Source organism: Heliangelus exortis, chromosome 1 (genome assembly GCF_036169615.1).
Source record: "Heliangelus exortis chromosome 1, bHelExo1.hap1, whole genome shotgun sequence".
NCBI classification, from domain to species: domain Eukaryota; kingdom Metazoa; phylum Chordata; class Aves; order Apodiformes; family Trochilidae; genus Heliangelus; species Heliangelus exortis.
The window spans coordinates 175,620,583-175,636,348 of NC_092422.1; the positions used below are offsets into that span (position 1 = coordinate 175,620,583).

General features: G+C 37.6%; 1 protein-coding gene across 1 annotated transcript in view; it reads right to left on the reverse strand.

The window, feature by feature from the left end:
* The window catches only part of SLC13A1 (solute carrier family 13 member 1), a 47,366-nt gene that overhangs the window by 13,375 nt on the left and 18,225 nt on the right, over positions 1-15,766 (reverse strand). Inside the window, exons 2-9 of the mRNA XM_071733757.1 lie at positions 12,365-12,498; positions 10,332-10,460; positions 9,490-9,626; positions 5,810-5,997; positions 5,155-5,212; positions 5,006-5,066; positions 4,344-4,507; positions 673-792 (exon numbers count right to left, since the gene is read on the reverse strand). Of these exons, the coding sequence (XP_071589858.1) occupies positions 673-792; positions 4,344-4,507; positions 5,006-5,066; positions 5,155-5,212; positions 5,810-5,997; positions 9,490-9,626; positions 10,332-10,460; positions 12,365-12,463 (956 nt within the window). The 5' untranslated portion in view covers positions 12,464-12,498. The remainder of the gene's footprint in view (positions 1-672; positions 793-4,343; positions 4,508-5,005; positions 5,067-5,154; positions 5,213-5,809; positions 5,998-9,489; positions 9,627-10,331; positions 10,461-12,364; positions 12,499-15,766) is intronic.

The window sequence follows — 15,766 nt, forward strand, 5'->3', positions numbered from 1 at the left end:
TGATTCTAAATCTCTCTTCTCTTGTGGCATGTGATAGCCATGTGGCATGTAGCCATGTGATGGTGAAGGACAAGTGTCCCCATTGTTATCTCTGCAGATGTTAGTGAACACATAGAGAACAAGGCTTTGAAGAATCAACCCAAAAGAAGTTTTGTCCTCTCCAAAACCTTAAAAGCCCAAGCTCTGAAGGGAAAAAAACCCCACCATATCACCACATAAAAAATTTGGAAAAGTGTTATTTTTTACTTCACATGTACAAATATAGCCATGCAACTTATAGGAGATATTGCTCAAGTATTCAAGTCCTGACTCCAGTGAAGGGCAACATCCTGACTATAAATCTCCCAGTCTTACATCAAATTATATAAAATGTTTGTATTTTTCTGTCTTGCAGGCATACACTGTTTAATGATCTTGTGTGCATATTCTAAAGAAATAGCTATCATAATTTTTAATACAGACTTTTTCCATTGGACTGAATAGTTAAGGACCTTTATTTTAGAAAATTCTCATCCCATCCACAGACTAAGCCAAACTACTCAAGGGCCCAAAATCACTGTTGCTGTTTATCTTCCTATTGAGGCTGTTAAATTCACATGCAATATTTACTCCTGGAAAGAACATCTCTTATATCATCAGCCTTTAATTTTATAGATTATATAATTTACTTACTCAAAGCCAAGGAAAAGCCATTGGAGCCAGACCCAGGAAAGCAGCAGAATAATAACTGTGATGGGGATTGAAAGGATAAACCAGGATCCAAAATTGATGCACTGGCAGGCTGGGTAGCGTCTGGAGGAGAGTAAAAAGCTGTTCTGTTGAGCTTTGCAAAGACATGAAAACTTTTCAGAAGTGCCAGAAAGCCTTGCTGCAAGTGAGGGGCCCTGGCAGGCAGCTGAGGTGTCCTCTGATGACCTCTTCCCCTGCACTCCTGTCTGGTTCCTGATCCACTATTGGAATTATCTGTGCCAGATATCTGAGCACTGGATCAATAGCAGGGCTGGGGATCTGGCACTGATCTAAGGTGTGTCTAACCTCAGTTCAGCAGGCAAAGAAGGGCTACTCACAGAGAAATGGACCATTAGGACTACAAAGAAACAGAACTTGAAAGCCTGTTCTTTGAGAGGAGACTTTAGAACAAGAAAATATACTCAAATGAACAAGATCCATTGAATGAGCAGTGGAGATAGTACTGAGACTTGTATGGTTTTTAGGTTCCATAAGGGATTCAAAACTGATTACACTCAAATGTTTATTTTACTATTACTAATTATTACTAATTTCCAGGGACAGGCTGAATGTTCATTTGCTGGTTCAATTGTTCCTCCAGTCACCTTGTTTTTTTGACATTGTCTTAACCTACTGCTTACAGATGGTGGGCCATTTAACCAGGGCTCTCCCTGCCATGTGCATTTGAAAGAAAGAGAAATGGGCTTTGGTTTTCTGAAATAAATTAATTTACTGTTGAATGAGATAATTGCCAGATAGACAAAAGGGCCAGGTAAGTGAATCTTGTTTTCCAACTCAATTTATGAACAGAAGTCGTTCTTCATTTGAGCTCCTCCAGCTTGACTGGAAGAACTTTAAATGTGCTAAAAGTGAGGAAATTTTAGTCTCCTTGAACAAGATTCCTTCTTGATGTGAAAATCAGATGGAAGAGAAATCACAAAGCCCATGCAGAGGCTGTAACACTTGTTTCCAATTATTAGCCAATCTTGTATTTCATGGCTCACTGGAAGAAAAGGCATTCTGATGGTCACATAGGTCTTTGAAGTAGTAAATGCTTGTTATAAACACTTTCTCAAGTACAGTGCAGATTTTAGGATTGATCTGTATTTATTATGATTCTTACATACACTGCAATGGCAATGAAGTGCCAGCAGGGACCAAAACACAACTCCTACCCAGTTCTAGAGAAGGTGCTCTAAATTGTAACTAAATTGCTCATAGCAACAAGACAGTGAAACTGGAACAAGAAAAGTCATTGTGCTATTATGTATTATGTATTATGTATTATTTCTTGATTATATTCTGAATGTAAGAAATCCGAGATAGGAAAAAACTGACATCAGCATAGCACTGACTTAGCATTTCATCATTTGCTGAAGTGTTTTGTGACCTTTCCTGCATTGTGTGTGATAATTGCTTACTGAGAAACCAAACAAGCTCTGGTATGATTGTCTGTAACAATCCCCATTTTACAGTGACTCAGTGCAAATAACAAGAAACTCTTCCTGGCAAACACTACAAACACCAACAAATTGGATTGATAGAACAAATCCAGATAAGATTATTCCCTCTATGAAATTGCTTACAATGGAAATAATGCAGTGTTGGCAAAGTTTGATTCTTTGTGTTGGAAGGTTGAAGTCAGCTACCAGAATAGTTACTCTAGATAATAATTACTCCAGAAACTGAATAACCTGTCAGCAAGCCTGATTTTGAAGATTCAAAGCTCCAGGTTCCATGGCTCTGCTGTGAACCTTGGCTTGCATTGCTGAATAAGCTGCTTTGTGGGGGGAAGAGCTGTGAGAAAGTCTCTGGAGCCAGCCTATGTAAGCTTAGAGAGGGGAAATTGCAGGTGTGAGATAAATTACATGGGATCTGCAACAGCCTGAAGGTTTCTAGAGGAAAAACACCAATACAGAAAGGGATAAAACGGTAAAGAAAAAATATATGGGGAAGAAAGAAGACCCAACATCACCAACGATCTGCTCCAGGGAGCAGTGAGGACCAGCCCATCTCATCCTCACTGATCCTTCCCTGGCCAGCTAAGGCTTCTGCATATTTTACAAGCAGTGGTGAGTAGACTAATGCTTAGCCTACTTGCTGGCTACACAGCTTATCCATGTGTTACTAATACTTTTCCTTTATTATTATTTATTTATTTTACTGCAAATGTGTCCAGGTCATCCTAACTGCTCAATTCCCACTTCAGAGAGGGTGGGTACCAATGTACAGAGAGGGTACAAATGTGGCCTCCAAGAAGACGGGGAGCAAGACTGTTAAAGTCAGAAATATTATACATTTAGGCAGTAGATTCATCTTAAGCTAAAGCTTAGGTCTCTGGCTGTATAAAGATTAAACAAAATCCTGATGGGGTAAAAAACTGGATTACACCTGTAATTCTCCATGTACATCCCATGCTGCTAGCAGAGGGTGAAGACCCAGGGAGAGAACAACAATCTACTTATGTGTTCCTGAAGAGATTGTTAACACCTACAACAAACTGAACACCCAGCTGCAAGCCAGTTGTCTTCAAGTTTCCTACAACTTCAGGGAAATGAACAAGAAGAGCTCTTACTCTTAGTAATTAATCTTGCCTGCTTTAACCAGAAATGCTTAGGTGTCTCACAGTTTAAGTCTGAAGGACTTACAATGCCCCAGTGTGACCTGTGTGATTCTTTGGCCCGGATAACAGGCATTCTTATAATTTTCATACTGTTTCCATAATTGCACGGGCTGATTTATAAACCATATAACTTCAGTTCTCTTTCACAGCATGCTGAAGCCAAATTTCATCCATTCATGGAACAAAGGTTGGAAGAAAATCTATCAATAACTGGTCTTTCATCATTTTCCATGGACAATACAGAATAGTGGGCAGAAGGTAACAAAAGGATTGTTCTGTTTTGTTCTATTTTAAAATGAGACTAAGAATATTCCTGGCAATGAATAGTTTGCAGAATAATAATAATAAAAAAAGTTCAGCAAGAACTATTGTTTTTTCAAAGCTTTGGAAAGAAATCTGCCAACTTTCTTTTCAAAGTAGTTCTACTGAGAAAAGAAAGGAATATTAAAGAACATTTTTAGTAACCTCAAAGCAAAGTGTTCCACTGAATGCAGTTTCAGACTGGTTTGAAATAATTTGCTTTTTCTTTGATTAGAGGACCTAAATTCCTCATTTCAACAATGCACAAAGCATAGCTTCCTAAAAGTCTCCTGATGCTTTTGCTAAGCTGACTCAAACCGAGCTCCTGCTCTACTTAGAAATAAATAACGGTCCTCTAAGACCAGGTAGTGCTTCTCATAGTCATGCTCAGTAGTGTCTTAATACTCAGATAAGCCTATCTTTTTCCATGCAGCTATTCAAAGAGTGAAGAACTAATTACCCAAAGAATGGTGGTCCTGTTGTGTATGTTGGGTGATCACTTACAGTGTAAGGCAAATGCAATCATGCAATTTAATTTAAGTTCTTTAACAAACAAATAACAAAAAGAAAGTAATGCAATCAAATAATGTCAAGCCAAAGGGTAAGGTTGCTAGTGCACTTAAGGGGAACCATGTGACAGCTCAAAAATCTGGATTAAGAAGAATACAAATAATTTAATGTAGTCTCTTACGTATTGAAGTGCTCAGCGAAAATCAGATTAGTTGATGTTCCAGTGATTGTGGTCAGCCCTCCGATGGTAGCAGAATAAGCAACACATAAGCACATCACTTTGGAAATCCCACTGCATTTGTCCTCTCTGCTTTTTCTTTCTGCTTCAGCAGGTGGTAGGTCGTGCTACGGAAGAATATATACCAAGTAATGTATAGGAAAGGTTCATCATCAAGCATGAGAATAGGATTTAAGGATGTCTCAGAAAAAACAGACAATTTGCTGCCAATAAAGCTGCACATTGCATATTTTGGTTTGTTTTTACAAAGGTTCTACAATTATTCATGCACAGGAAAGTGAAGGAGAGTCAAATCCTGAAGTCCTGTCTTAGTCTTTACACAAGAACTTAATTTATATATACACTGATACTTATACAGACCTGATATACAGACTTTGTATGCTAGAGAGGTTGGTTTAACTGGGTAAAAGAGATTAGGTACACAAAACCACATGAAATAACTATATAAGCAGAGTCTCTGCATATGTGTAGCTACATATATACCTCTTATTCGCATGAAAATAGCTTCATTGCTGGCTGTCATGTCAGGTGTTACACTGATGTGAAATTTAGGCTAAAACTAAGTTACACACATCAGTTTCATCATAAAAAGTTACCTTAAGTACCTGTTCTTTTTCATTTTTCTTTTCAATTGTGCACACAGTACTATCCACATTGTTGTCATACCTGGAAAAATAAAGGTAGGCGTTGTAATAAACATATAATCTATTTAGATTAATTCTTAGAACAGAATTTAGTGAATTATAACTATTACCCGTTAAGCTGTTTTTCTTTCTCTTTCCAGTTGCTGCTTTCACATTCTCCTATATTTTCTGCAAGACATTGAAGCAAAGACAGATAAGCATTTCAGAGAGCAATACTGGAAAGGCTCAGTAAGCATGTCCTGTTCTGTTCAATCACTTCCCATCATCCCATGAATACATTGACAAGTGCCAACCTTAAAACCAGCTGATTTCTGCCCTATTCACTACTCCTGTTGTCTGGAGTCTGAATCTTCTAATGAGAAGAAATCTTTCTAATTTGCAATCCCACAGTTTATGTAACCAGCTTAGGTTCATTCGTTCTCCCAGCATTACCCTAGAGCTTGGAGAGCTCTTTTGGCCTGCCAAGATTTAACCCCCAGTCTACTCGTAGCCTGCAGTCACGTTTCTTTTCAGACATTTTTCCTAGGTTGAGCCAGCCAGCCCGCTCTCCCCTCCTCTCACATAACTGCCAGACTCTGCACTTCCATCAGTCTTTGTGAACATGATCTGCCTCACCCACAGAAACCTGAGAGAAATCTCCCAGTGAAGCAGGTACTGATGTTACTGCTTAGTGCCTCCCCAGCCACTCAGTACTATTTTATGTGGTGTTCATTTTGCTGCAGAGTGAAGGGGGGGGCAGAGCCAAAGCTCCCAGCCTGTGCCTACCGTCCAGCTCCAGCGCCGGGTTGATGGAGCCATTAGAGCAAGATATCTCCAACAAGTCAGCTTCTGCCTCAGCTTTGATGATCTGCTGAGCTACAGCCTCTACAATTGGCATCACCATGGCAGCAGCAGAGGTGTTGCTGAGCCACATCGACAAGAAAGCACAGCTAACCATGAAACCCAGCGTAAGCCTGGAATAGGAGAGAAGAGTCTGTGGCTGCTGCAGCAACACCTCCTGTCAGCACTCAAGTTAATGGAAACGGAAAGCTTTTGCAACACAAAGCTGGAATGTAGGAAACACTGAAAATTTAAAGCTTGTAACTGATCTCTGAAGAAGTTTGTGAGTTAAAATTCTCTTTAACAAATACACTGAGATTATTGTGTTCTAAAGAATCAAATATATTACAAAATGAAAGCAGGGACAATAATATTTGTTTACAGAATGAATATTTGTTTACTTGTCATCTTTAAGAAAACAGTACCATACCTGTCACAACTTTAAATGAAAGTTAAAATGGCTATAGTTCTGATGCTATTAATCTTATTTTGTACAACCTAGGTCAAAACCCTGGACTCATAATTAAGGCTGCAAATCTTTTAATACCAGTCCCAGCCTTGTAGGAAGAATTGTTAACAATTTAGTAAGTGGTACTTAATTTAGTTCTTAATCAGAGCCCCAAGACAGGTGTAGGGGTTATTTGTGCTTAAATAAACATCATATTTGATACTGAATTGGATAGTCCACCTTCCTGTCTCAAGGTGTTGACCATGTACCACCACAGCAAGAAAACAACTGGGAGCAGGGGGCTGTGGCATTGCAGATTTTTCTGGAAAGTCTTTTGTGCCCTTGGCTTAACCTTCACAAAAACTGCAAGAATTGTTCAGCACATGAAGGTGAGATTATATACAAAAATAATATAAGTAATATATTATAGTGCAAAATACACTTCAAAATTCCTCTCTTAGCCTTTCACTTCAGCAAATAGCAACGACATTTATACTTGATTTTTTCTCCATAGGGGCATCTTTGTCTTTGCTCTGTGCACTTTCAATATGCAGACCAGGAAGTGGTGGACTTGAGTCAACACAAATTGTCCTCAGTAGGATAAAATCCATAAACTTTACAGTTTTTATTAGGTCCTAAGGTGGAAGTTGGGTAAGTATTTTGTTTTCAGACGAAATTTTAAAGCAGAAAATACTGGTCAGGTTAAGTACATTGAATATGAATGTTCACATTGTAGAGAAATATAATTTTAGTACAACTTGGAAGAGGATTTAAAACCAAAACAAATTAAGACATTAACTGTGTTTCAAAACTGCTCATCATGAATTTCCAGCATTTGATGGACTGATGGCCCAGTGGCCATTTAACACAGTGGGGTGTACTTTAATGAGGGACTTTAAAATTGGTTTAAAAATGAATAAAATATAACCTAACCTGCTCAGCCCCAGCTTCTCTGCATTGTTCTCCCTGTGATGTTTTTAAAATATCCTGTGTGGAACCTTGGATGAGAACCTCATTTACTTTTAACTATAAAATCACTCTTTGCTGTGTAATGCACAATCAATGCTTTATTACTCATTCCAGTCCTTGCACGTTGTATGGATGTATTTATTCCTGTATTTATTCCTGCTAGTTTGCAGAGTAGACCACAAAACTCAAATGACAGGAGGCCTTTAGGGACTCACAGAACTATCAAATCATTTAGGTTGTAAAAGACCCTTAGGCTCATGGAGTCCAACCATTAACCTAGCACACTGCCAAGTCCACCACTAAGCCATGTGTCCAAGCACCACATCTACACAACTTTTAAATACCTTCAGGGATGGTGATTTTACCTCTTCTCTTGGCAGACTGTCCCAGTGCTTCACGAGTCATTTGGCGGAGAAATTTTTCCTAATATCCAATATAAATCTCCCTGAAACAACTTGAGGCCATTTCGTCTTGTCCAGTTGTCTGTTACTGGGTAGAAGAGGCCAACACCCACCTTGCTACAACCTCCCTTTAGGTAGTTGTTCAGAGAGATAAGGTCTCCTGTGAGTCTCCTTTTCTCCAGACTAACCAAACAGAGTTTCCTCAGACACCCCTTATAAGTCCTGTTCTCTGGACTCTTCACCAACTTCATTGCCCTTCTTTGGATATGCTCCAGCACCTCAGTGTCCTTCTTGCTGTAAGGAGCCCAAAACTGAACACAATATTCAAGGTGCAGCTTCCCCAACACCAAGTACAGAGACACAAGTGTTTCCCTGTTCTATTTGATATAAACCACTTTCTCCAGAAGAATGCACAATACCAGAAGAACTCTGCTATTCTGCTTCCACTGCTGCATCCCTGGTGTCTTCTAATGCAGAAACCTCCTAGGATGTTGCATGCATCCCCTTGCAGTGGGCCCAGCTAAATGAGCAGCAGATGCTGAGGGGTGGGAAGATGCTCTCCTTCACAGATCATCTCATCTTTAGGTCACAATCAGGATTAAGCTGAGACAGTTGTGAGGCATAGTGCATCCACAGGGTTACAAAGCTGTCTGTGGAATTGCTTTAGCTATCCTCAGCAGCTGGCTGTGTATTTCTGCATCCACAGCAAGTTCCTCAGCAGTGTTCAGCTTAGCACAGTATGCCATCCACTTGTGTTGTTCTTTTCAAGTTTTCAGACAAAAGCTGAAGATTTTGGAATGGTCAAAAAAATAGAAGTTGAAATAACTAAGACTGCATAGCTCAAGTATATAGCTAAACTTAATTGGAAGCAATTGAACAAGAATGTGTGGAGCATTTTGCCAATAAAGAAAGCTCCCAGCTACCAAAAAATGCAGTAATATCAAAATACAAGTGATACTTAAAATTCCACTAGACAAAACACTGAGGAATAGAAATAATACAATATTTACATGGGGTGTTATTATTCAGATCACCTAAAAGGCATTTCATATTTTAGATCTGGGATTTCTATTTTTTCCAGGCTTTTTACTTCCTTCCACTGACTGCTTACTGACCGGAAGTCATAAGTTTTGGGAAGCCAGGCTCTCTCTACAAACCTTGTCTGCAGCTTTACTGGTGTGTTGACAGATGAATCTGTGGGTCTAAAGCTTTCCTGAAAGCTTGTAAAGCTTAGAGAGTGTGTGATTTCATTTCCCTCATCACTTTATCCAGTTGGGGAGGTTCTTATTCCTTTGATACTTCCTTCATAGGTAAACAAAGGAAAAAACTGTAAAGACAGTGTGCTTACTGTGTTTTTCCTTCACCACCACATCTTCAGCTGCATGGCTTTTTTTCCTCACTGTGTATTTGAATTCTTCTTGTATTTTTAGGATGTGTTCCAGATTTTACGAATAGTATAGAAACATTGAAGTAAGCATGGAACAGATTTTCTGCTGAAGGCATCAGATATGTTATGTACTTACAACTGTTAAGAAGCAGGACCCTTGTATTATTTACAAATTCGTAAGAATTTTTTTTTGTTCATAAGAATCCTGTTTATGAGCAGAATTACTGCAGAGAACTTTCAGTTCGGACTTCAGAAAAAAAATGTCATCTCCAAATCAACCACATAATTCCAAATATCCACTGTGTTTCAGTAAAAAAGAAAGTCTGGACTTCTGCTACAGAAAAAGCACTAGACGATTATTTCTGGAATACATAGCTTTCCAACAACATTACTGTCCTTCAAGACACTGTTTAGCACATACCATGCAGGGTTGACACCCACCAGCATCACCATTCTTAAAGCCACTCTTTTGTGGAAATTCCATTTTTCTATTGATGTTGCCAAACAAATGACTCCAATCAGCAGCAGATGAAAGTCTTTAAAATAAGCAGATGCCACCTGAAATAAAACCAAATTAATATTTTATTATCAAAATAGTGATCTTCTATTAGTATTTGATATCATCAGCTTAGTGAAAAAAATCACTATGGGTATGTAATGAAATAAGTATCAAGAAATGTTATTGACTTAAGTTTAGACTGCTAGTTTCATTTAAGCAAATGATGGAAGAGTGACTGCACTAAAATGCATAGTGTCAAAACAAAATTAAAAATAAAGCTTGTGATATGAACAACTTAGATCACCAGTCACATCTCATATATGAACTAAATCACCAATGAAACACTGCTTTCATTAATTTGGTCATCTCCCCAACAGATAAAAGACCAACTTTAAACATCAACTTGTATGACCATCTATGGTGTCTTCTTCTTGATGTAAAAACATATACTCAGCATTTTACATGTGGGGTAGTGTAGGCACTAGTGTGATTTAGTGTGTCATCTCACTTCTGTAACATTTAGAATATTTTCTATCTAGCATTTTCCCACTGACTGTTATTTAAACACTGAACCATATTTCTATTTCAGAAATATGAACAAATCCTGAGGACAAAGCATGCAAGCACATTTGAGGCAAAGTGACTGTGATTGGCACTCAGCAAACCCATGGATTAACTTATCATGTTTCGATATTGTCTGGTTCTTTCTTTGGAGAGTTTATCAGTGAAATCCATAACATGAGAGGGAGGAAAAAAAACATTACCTTTTTGGACTCCATTATACCAAACAATGGAAACATAAAGGCAGGGAGCAAAGCTGAAACAGCCAGTGGCAAAGCTTCTGTGAGCCAAAAGATGGCAACTACAAACAACGTGTATGCACATTCTGCTTCCTAGAATACAAAAGGTGCCAAAAAAAAAAAAAAAAAAAAAAAAAAAAAAAAAAAAAAATTAGAAAATTAAATAAGTAGATCAGCTAAGAAAAAAAAGTCACAATTGAAAAAAGTCCAGCTACATCAGCAAAGCGATTCCTCTCTCCTGGAAGTATGAGTCAAGGGACCTCAATTTAGAGTACTTACTGTCTGCTAAGATTTGATGATCCTGCTAAGATATGAAATGTAGTTTGTAAAACAGTTTTAAAGGACTTTTTCTAACAGATAGGAAAATCACTTAAATTCTACCACTTATGAAAGGTGGAAAGAAAGTCAGCTGCCTTTCCCTTCAAGCACAATTGATTACATAGGTCATTCTCGAGCACTCTCAGGCCATGAATTAGCATAAATCACAAACATTCTGCAGCTGCAAGCAAACCTTTAAACTTCTAGAAGTACCCACAATCAATAATAGGTCAAATTTTGTCTCTCGTGTATTCAATGAAGTTTTGTCATCAGCATCCATGAAGCAAGGATATAATCTAATATAAAAAGCAATGTGCAAGACAGCCAAGAAACACAGTTGTTTTTAAGACTTGTAATTTTAGTGTGTCTTCCATTTAAACTTGTGGAAAACAGGAGGTTTTTTTCATTTTTCTCAGGAGAATTTACTTCACTGCTTCCCATACAATGCTGCTGCTGCCAAATATAATGAGCTGAAGTGAGACAGAGTAGTTTCTTCTAGAATCCTAGAAACCTTTGTTGTGTAGTTTTGATTTATATTTCTGCTTTTGAGGAAAACAGTTTAGATCTTTTAATGCCACTCATTAGGGAATGAAACTACTCAAGAGCAGCAGAGATGGCTCATATTGGGAAAGCAATAGCTTAATGAAATAGCTCTGGGAACCTCTAACTAGAAAACAACAGTGCTAATTCCAAGTCACTCAGCATTTATTTCTTGTATGAAGCTTGTTTTATGGATGACACTATTTTATAGTGTCAATTCTTTTATCACCTAACAAATGTTTACTTCACTTAAGTCTTACAGCATTAAAAATTTTTCAAGCATTTCCTCTCAGGAAGGAAACTGAAGTATTGAAACCATGGTGTGTGAAGTATTTTTCTCTGTAACTATTTTCTGTCTGTGATGCAAGAACTACTTAACTGGACTTGCATTAATTTTTACGCATGATAAGTCTAATGTTTGTCTGGTTATACAACACAGTAGGAGGAGTCCATTTCATTCTGCTGTAACAAATAAAATCACTAATAAATTCTTAGATATCTGTTTCATCAGCCTAGAGCCACCACAAGAACTACTGAATGCTAATGAAATTAATTTCAAGTAAAATAAAACTAAGGTGTCCTGACATACCCTTTGCCCTATTTAAGGACCAAAGAGAATTTCTCAGATCATGGATTCCAGTCATTTGCTATCAGACAACAGAATATATGATGAAGTTAAAAAAATACATCATTAAATAAGAGGTAATTGCAGCTGTCTCCCTCATAATTCATCTCTACCGTCAATCATATAGAGATGTTTAGCAGTGGCCAAAATGTAATAGGAAGGACAGGATTTCCAAGGTAGTCTAGATGATGTTAAATGATAAAAACATTTTCTGAACAAGAAAATTAATATATAATTATATAATTAATATATAATTCAGCAATTTCATGCAACCAGCTCAGAATCTTATGATGAAGCTATGTCCTTTTTACAGTTCTATACTCCGAAGTTATCAAAAAAAAAAAAAAAACAAAAAGAGAAAGAAAAGATACAATCCATAATGTAAACATCATGAAGTCATTTAAGGTCCTTTCAAAAAAAAAAAAAAACATTCTATGGCTCTATGATTCTGAAAATATCTAGAAATCTTCACATACAGGTGTAAAATAATTACCTCTCAAAGCAGGTGACTTACTTTGGTTTTGATGATAAGTGGAAGTGGAAGTAAAAGCAGTGGGGTGAGGACAATGAGCAGAAAACTTCGGTAAGCCAGAAGGTAGCTTACAATCTTCATGCTTGGTGGCTGGTAGATGAACTTCCCTGCAGAGCCTGCCAAAAAATAGGTCTGACTTTAAATACCTAACTCTGATTAATATTTTTCTAAGCTATCACCTTTAGCCATTGCTAAAGCAGGCCAGTAAACCAAGTTAAAATTAAATCTTGCTTTTTATTGTTTTAGTGAGCTTGTTAACAGTAGGCTGATAAGATAAATGTTCATCATAAACCAAGGTTAGATGTCAGCCTCACCATGACTTTCTCTCCCTGCCCTTCCTCATAACAAGTTTAAGTAATTAGAGCAGGCTTTAGAGAATTAGATAAACAAAAATTCCAGGTGCTCTCCCAGTCACTGCTGGCTTTGGTAGGAAACCAAAACATACATAGAATATTTTTTTCAAACCAGGCATGGCATTGTATGAAAACATATGGAAGATCATTTAACTAAACAGAATGAAAAAACTAAACAGAATGAAAAATTCTTCTTCATTTGCATCTGTGGAGATAGACTAGGTTGGACTAGGTGACTTGCAGAAGTCCCTTCCAACCTTAATCTTTCCATGGATTCTGTATGTCTAGAACTTGAAACACATGAGAAAACCAGTACTTTTCCTGTCTTGCCTGGCAGGGAGTTTTTGAGAGTTCATTTTCTCTTCTCATGCAGAAAAAGGATAAGGTGTTCCATGCACATCATATAAAGCTTTCAGGAAGTCTAAGAGAAGGAGAGTTTTTGAGAAAAAAGAGTAAAAAGCAAATAAATCCTTTAGCCTAAGTTCCCCTCTTTTCAATTGCAAAAGAAAAATTTGTACAGTTCTTGTAATACAGTTGAATAGCATCAAATAAAGAAGAGAAAAGGGTAGGAAAGAAGACTGTACACTATCTGTGGGTGAAGATCAAAAAGGGAAAGAACACACTCTTTCATGCTCAGGATGTTTTCATGAAGCAAAAAATGGTAAGAGGAGACAGATCAAGGGTTCTTTGAGCTACCATCAGAACAAGAAGGTAGATTTTTACTATTGGTAGAACTTTTTGATTACAAGGATACCATGCATCAGGACATGCAAACAAAGTAGGACTTCAGGTTTACTAGGAGAGCAGTATTTCAGATCTAACTGACAGAAAGGGATTGATTGAAAACCCAAAGATGGCAAATAATTTAGGGATTAAAGTAATAATGAAATGACAGCCTTTGCTACTGCACAGAAAGACCTGGGAAAACAGCTTTGACACAACCTAGGAAGCTGAGACTGAGACCTCCTGAGAAGATAATGTAAGGGATAAAGAAGCTCAAGTGAACTGGTAGCTTTTGAAAGGAGCTGTTCTAAATATATCATGACATCCCTGGTATAGAGAGTTCAGAGACAGTGAGCAGAGAGGGACACTGTGGTGCCTGCATGAGGAAAGCTTCAAATACCCAGAAATGAAAAAAGAGTTATATGAGAGCTGGGAAAATTGACATGTGCCTGGGGACAGCTATTAAAGAATAATAAAAACATAGATTAAAAAATTCAGCAAGAATAGATTTCAGTTGGAGATATCAAAGAAAAATTCCCCAAAAATGTCAGAAGTCAGGAAAAAAGAGTGGAGAGCAGAGGGAGTTAGTAAAGAGACGGGAAGACAAACAGCAGGCGATGTTGGAGTATTCAGTACTTTCTTCACAAACATAAATGGCACTTAATTCTCTAATAAAACTAATTTTGACATGGAAAAGGGAATGCACTATAGGCACAAAGCTGGTGGGAGTGCTAAATATTTGGATTTAATGTGCATATTCAAGTCAACAGTTCCAGATGAAATTCACCCATAATTCACGAGTGAGCACTGGTGCTAACCTGAGAACTATTTTAGAATGTATTTGAATATATTCTGATATGCCATATATTTGAAAAAAGCTATGAAGGATTACAAGTTGCTAGAAAATTGGTCAGACATACATGGAAACAAAACATGGTTAATATGTCACATGATCTACCTCTAATTTTCTTCTTTTATGGGGTCATTAGCTTACTGTGGGAAGATATAAAACATATGCATTTAATTTTAATACACTTTTTAGATGAATGAAGAGCAATTCAGAAGTAAGTATAGAATAAATGCTCTAGGGGAAATTATTTTTGGTGTGCAACTGCTAAAAAATTTGCTCTTGAACAGCAGTAACAAAGGTTTCACATTCATACTTAGATGACATTTTCAAATTGAGTCCTTAAGGGGTCTAATTTGCTTAATTTTCTAGCCAGTATTTTCATTAGTGGTTTGAATCATAAACTAGCAGTGGACAGAACAAAGAGAATATCTTCTAACTGATATTATACCATAAGCATCAAGAGTTATCAGTCCTAGAAGCAGACACAGACTGAGAAACTTGCTATTTTCAACAAGTGCAGCTACTTAGAAGACACTTAGCAAAATTACAAGAAAGAAATTTAGTTCTAGCCTGACCCAACCCAGGACACTGTTTTTTCAGCATTCTCAGACCATCATGGCCAGAGCAAAATCCCATGGGTGGATATGCGTACACCATTCAGAACAAAAGAGATAAGAGAAAGACTTCCAGTACTAAGTGATTTATTGCTGAAAAGGCAGTAGAAATCAGCCTACAGAACTGGAATTAAAATGCTCAAACCTGTCTGCAGGGCCCTGGTTTGAGACCTGCAGTCAGCCACCACAGATGTCCAGGGCAAAACTGGGAGTTAAAGGAAAATATTTTCTTCCAAACTTATGCTAAAATGTTTCTGGAGCTTTCAGGGCTTTACAGGTAACCTGAGAATGAATCAACAGACTCAGCTGGGGACTGAATTTGTAGCAGAGTAAGTTTAGTTTTCAGCTCTGCCTTTGAACTACAGAGGGATTCTAATGTGACTTGAGGTATTACTGAATGATTAGCAGAAAAAAAAACCCTGGTAAAGTCAGTGTGAAAAATAAGGATGCTTGCTACAAGGAAAACATAGAAAAAAGGTGAAGTTTGACAGAGAAAGAATATTTCTCATTATACCTGCCCTTGTTAGCCAATCTGGGTCAGTACTGATCCCTCAGTCCTTAGCCTCCTTGGAATGCTTTATTTATTTTTGTTATATCTTGAATTAACTGTGGACAACTTCTGTGTGTCTTCTCACTAACTGAAATGAATTTTGTGGTTCATCCTTCCAGACCCCAGGAAAGGCTGTGGGGATTATCTTTTGAAGCTAAAGCTTTGCCCCGATTTCTGTCTTTGCAACTTGGCTGAAGAATTCTATTTCTCCTTCATACTTGAAGAAGGGATTGTGTGCTCAGAAACATCCTTGTTGCTGCACATCAGAGGAAGTGTTTGAGAAGGAGGAAAGAA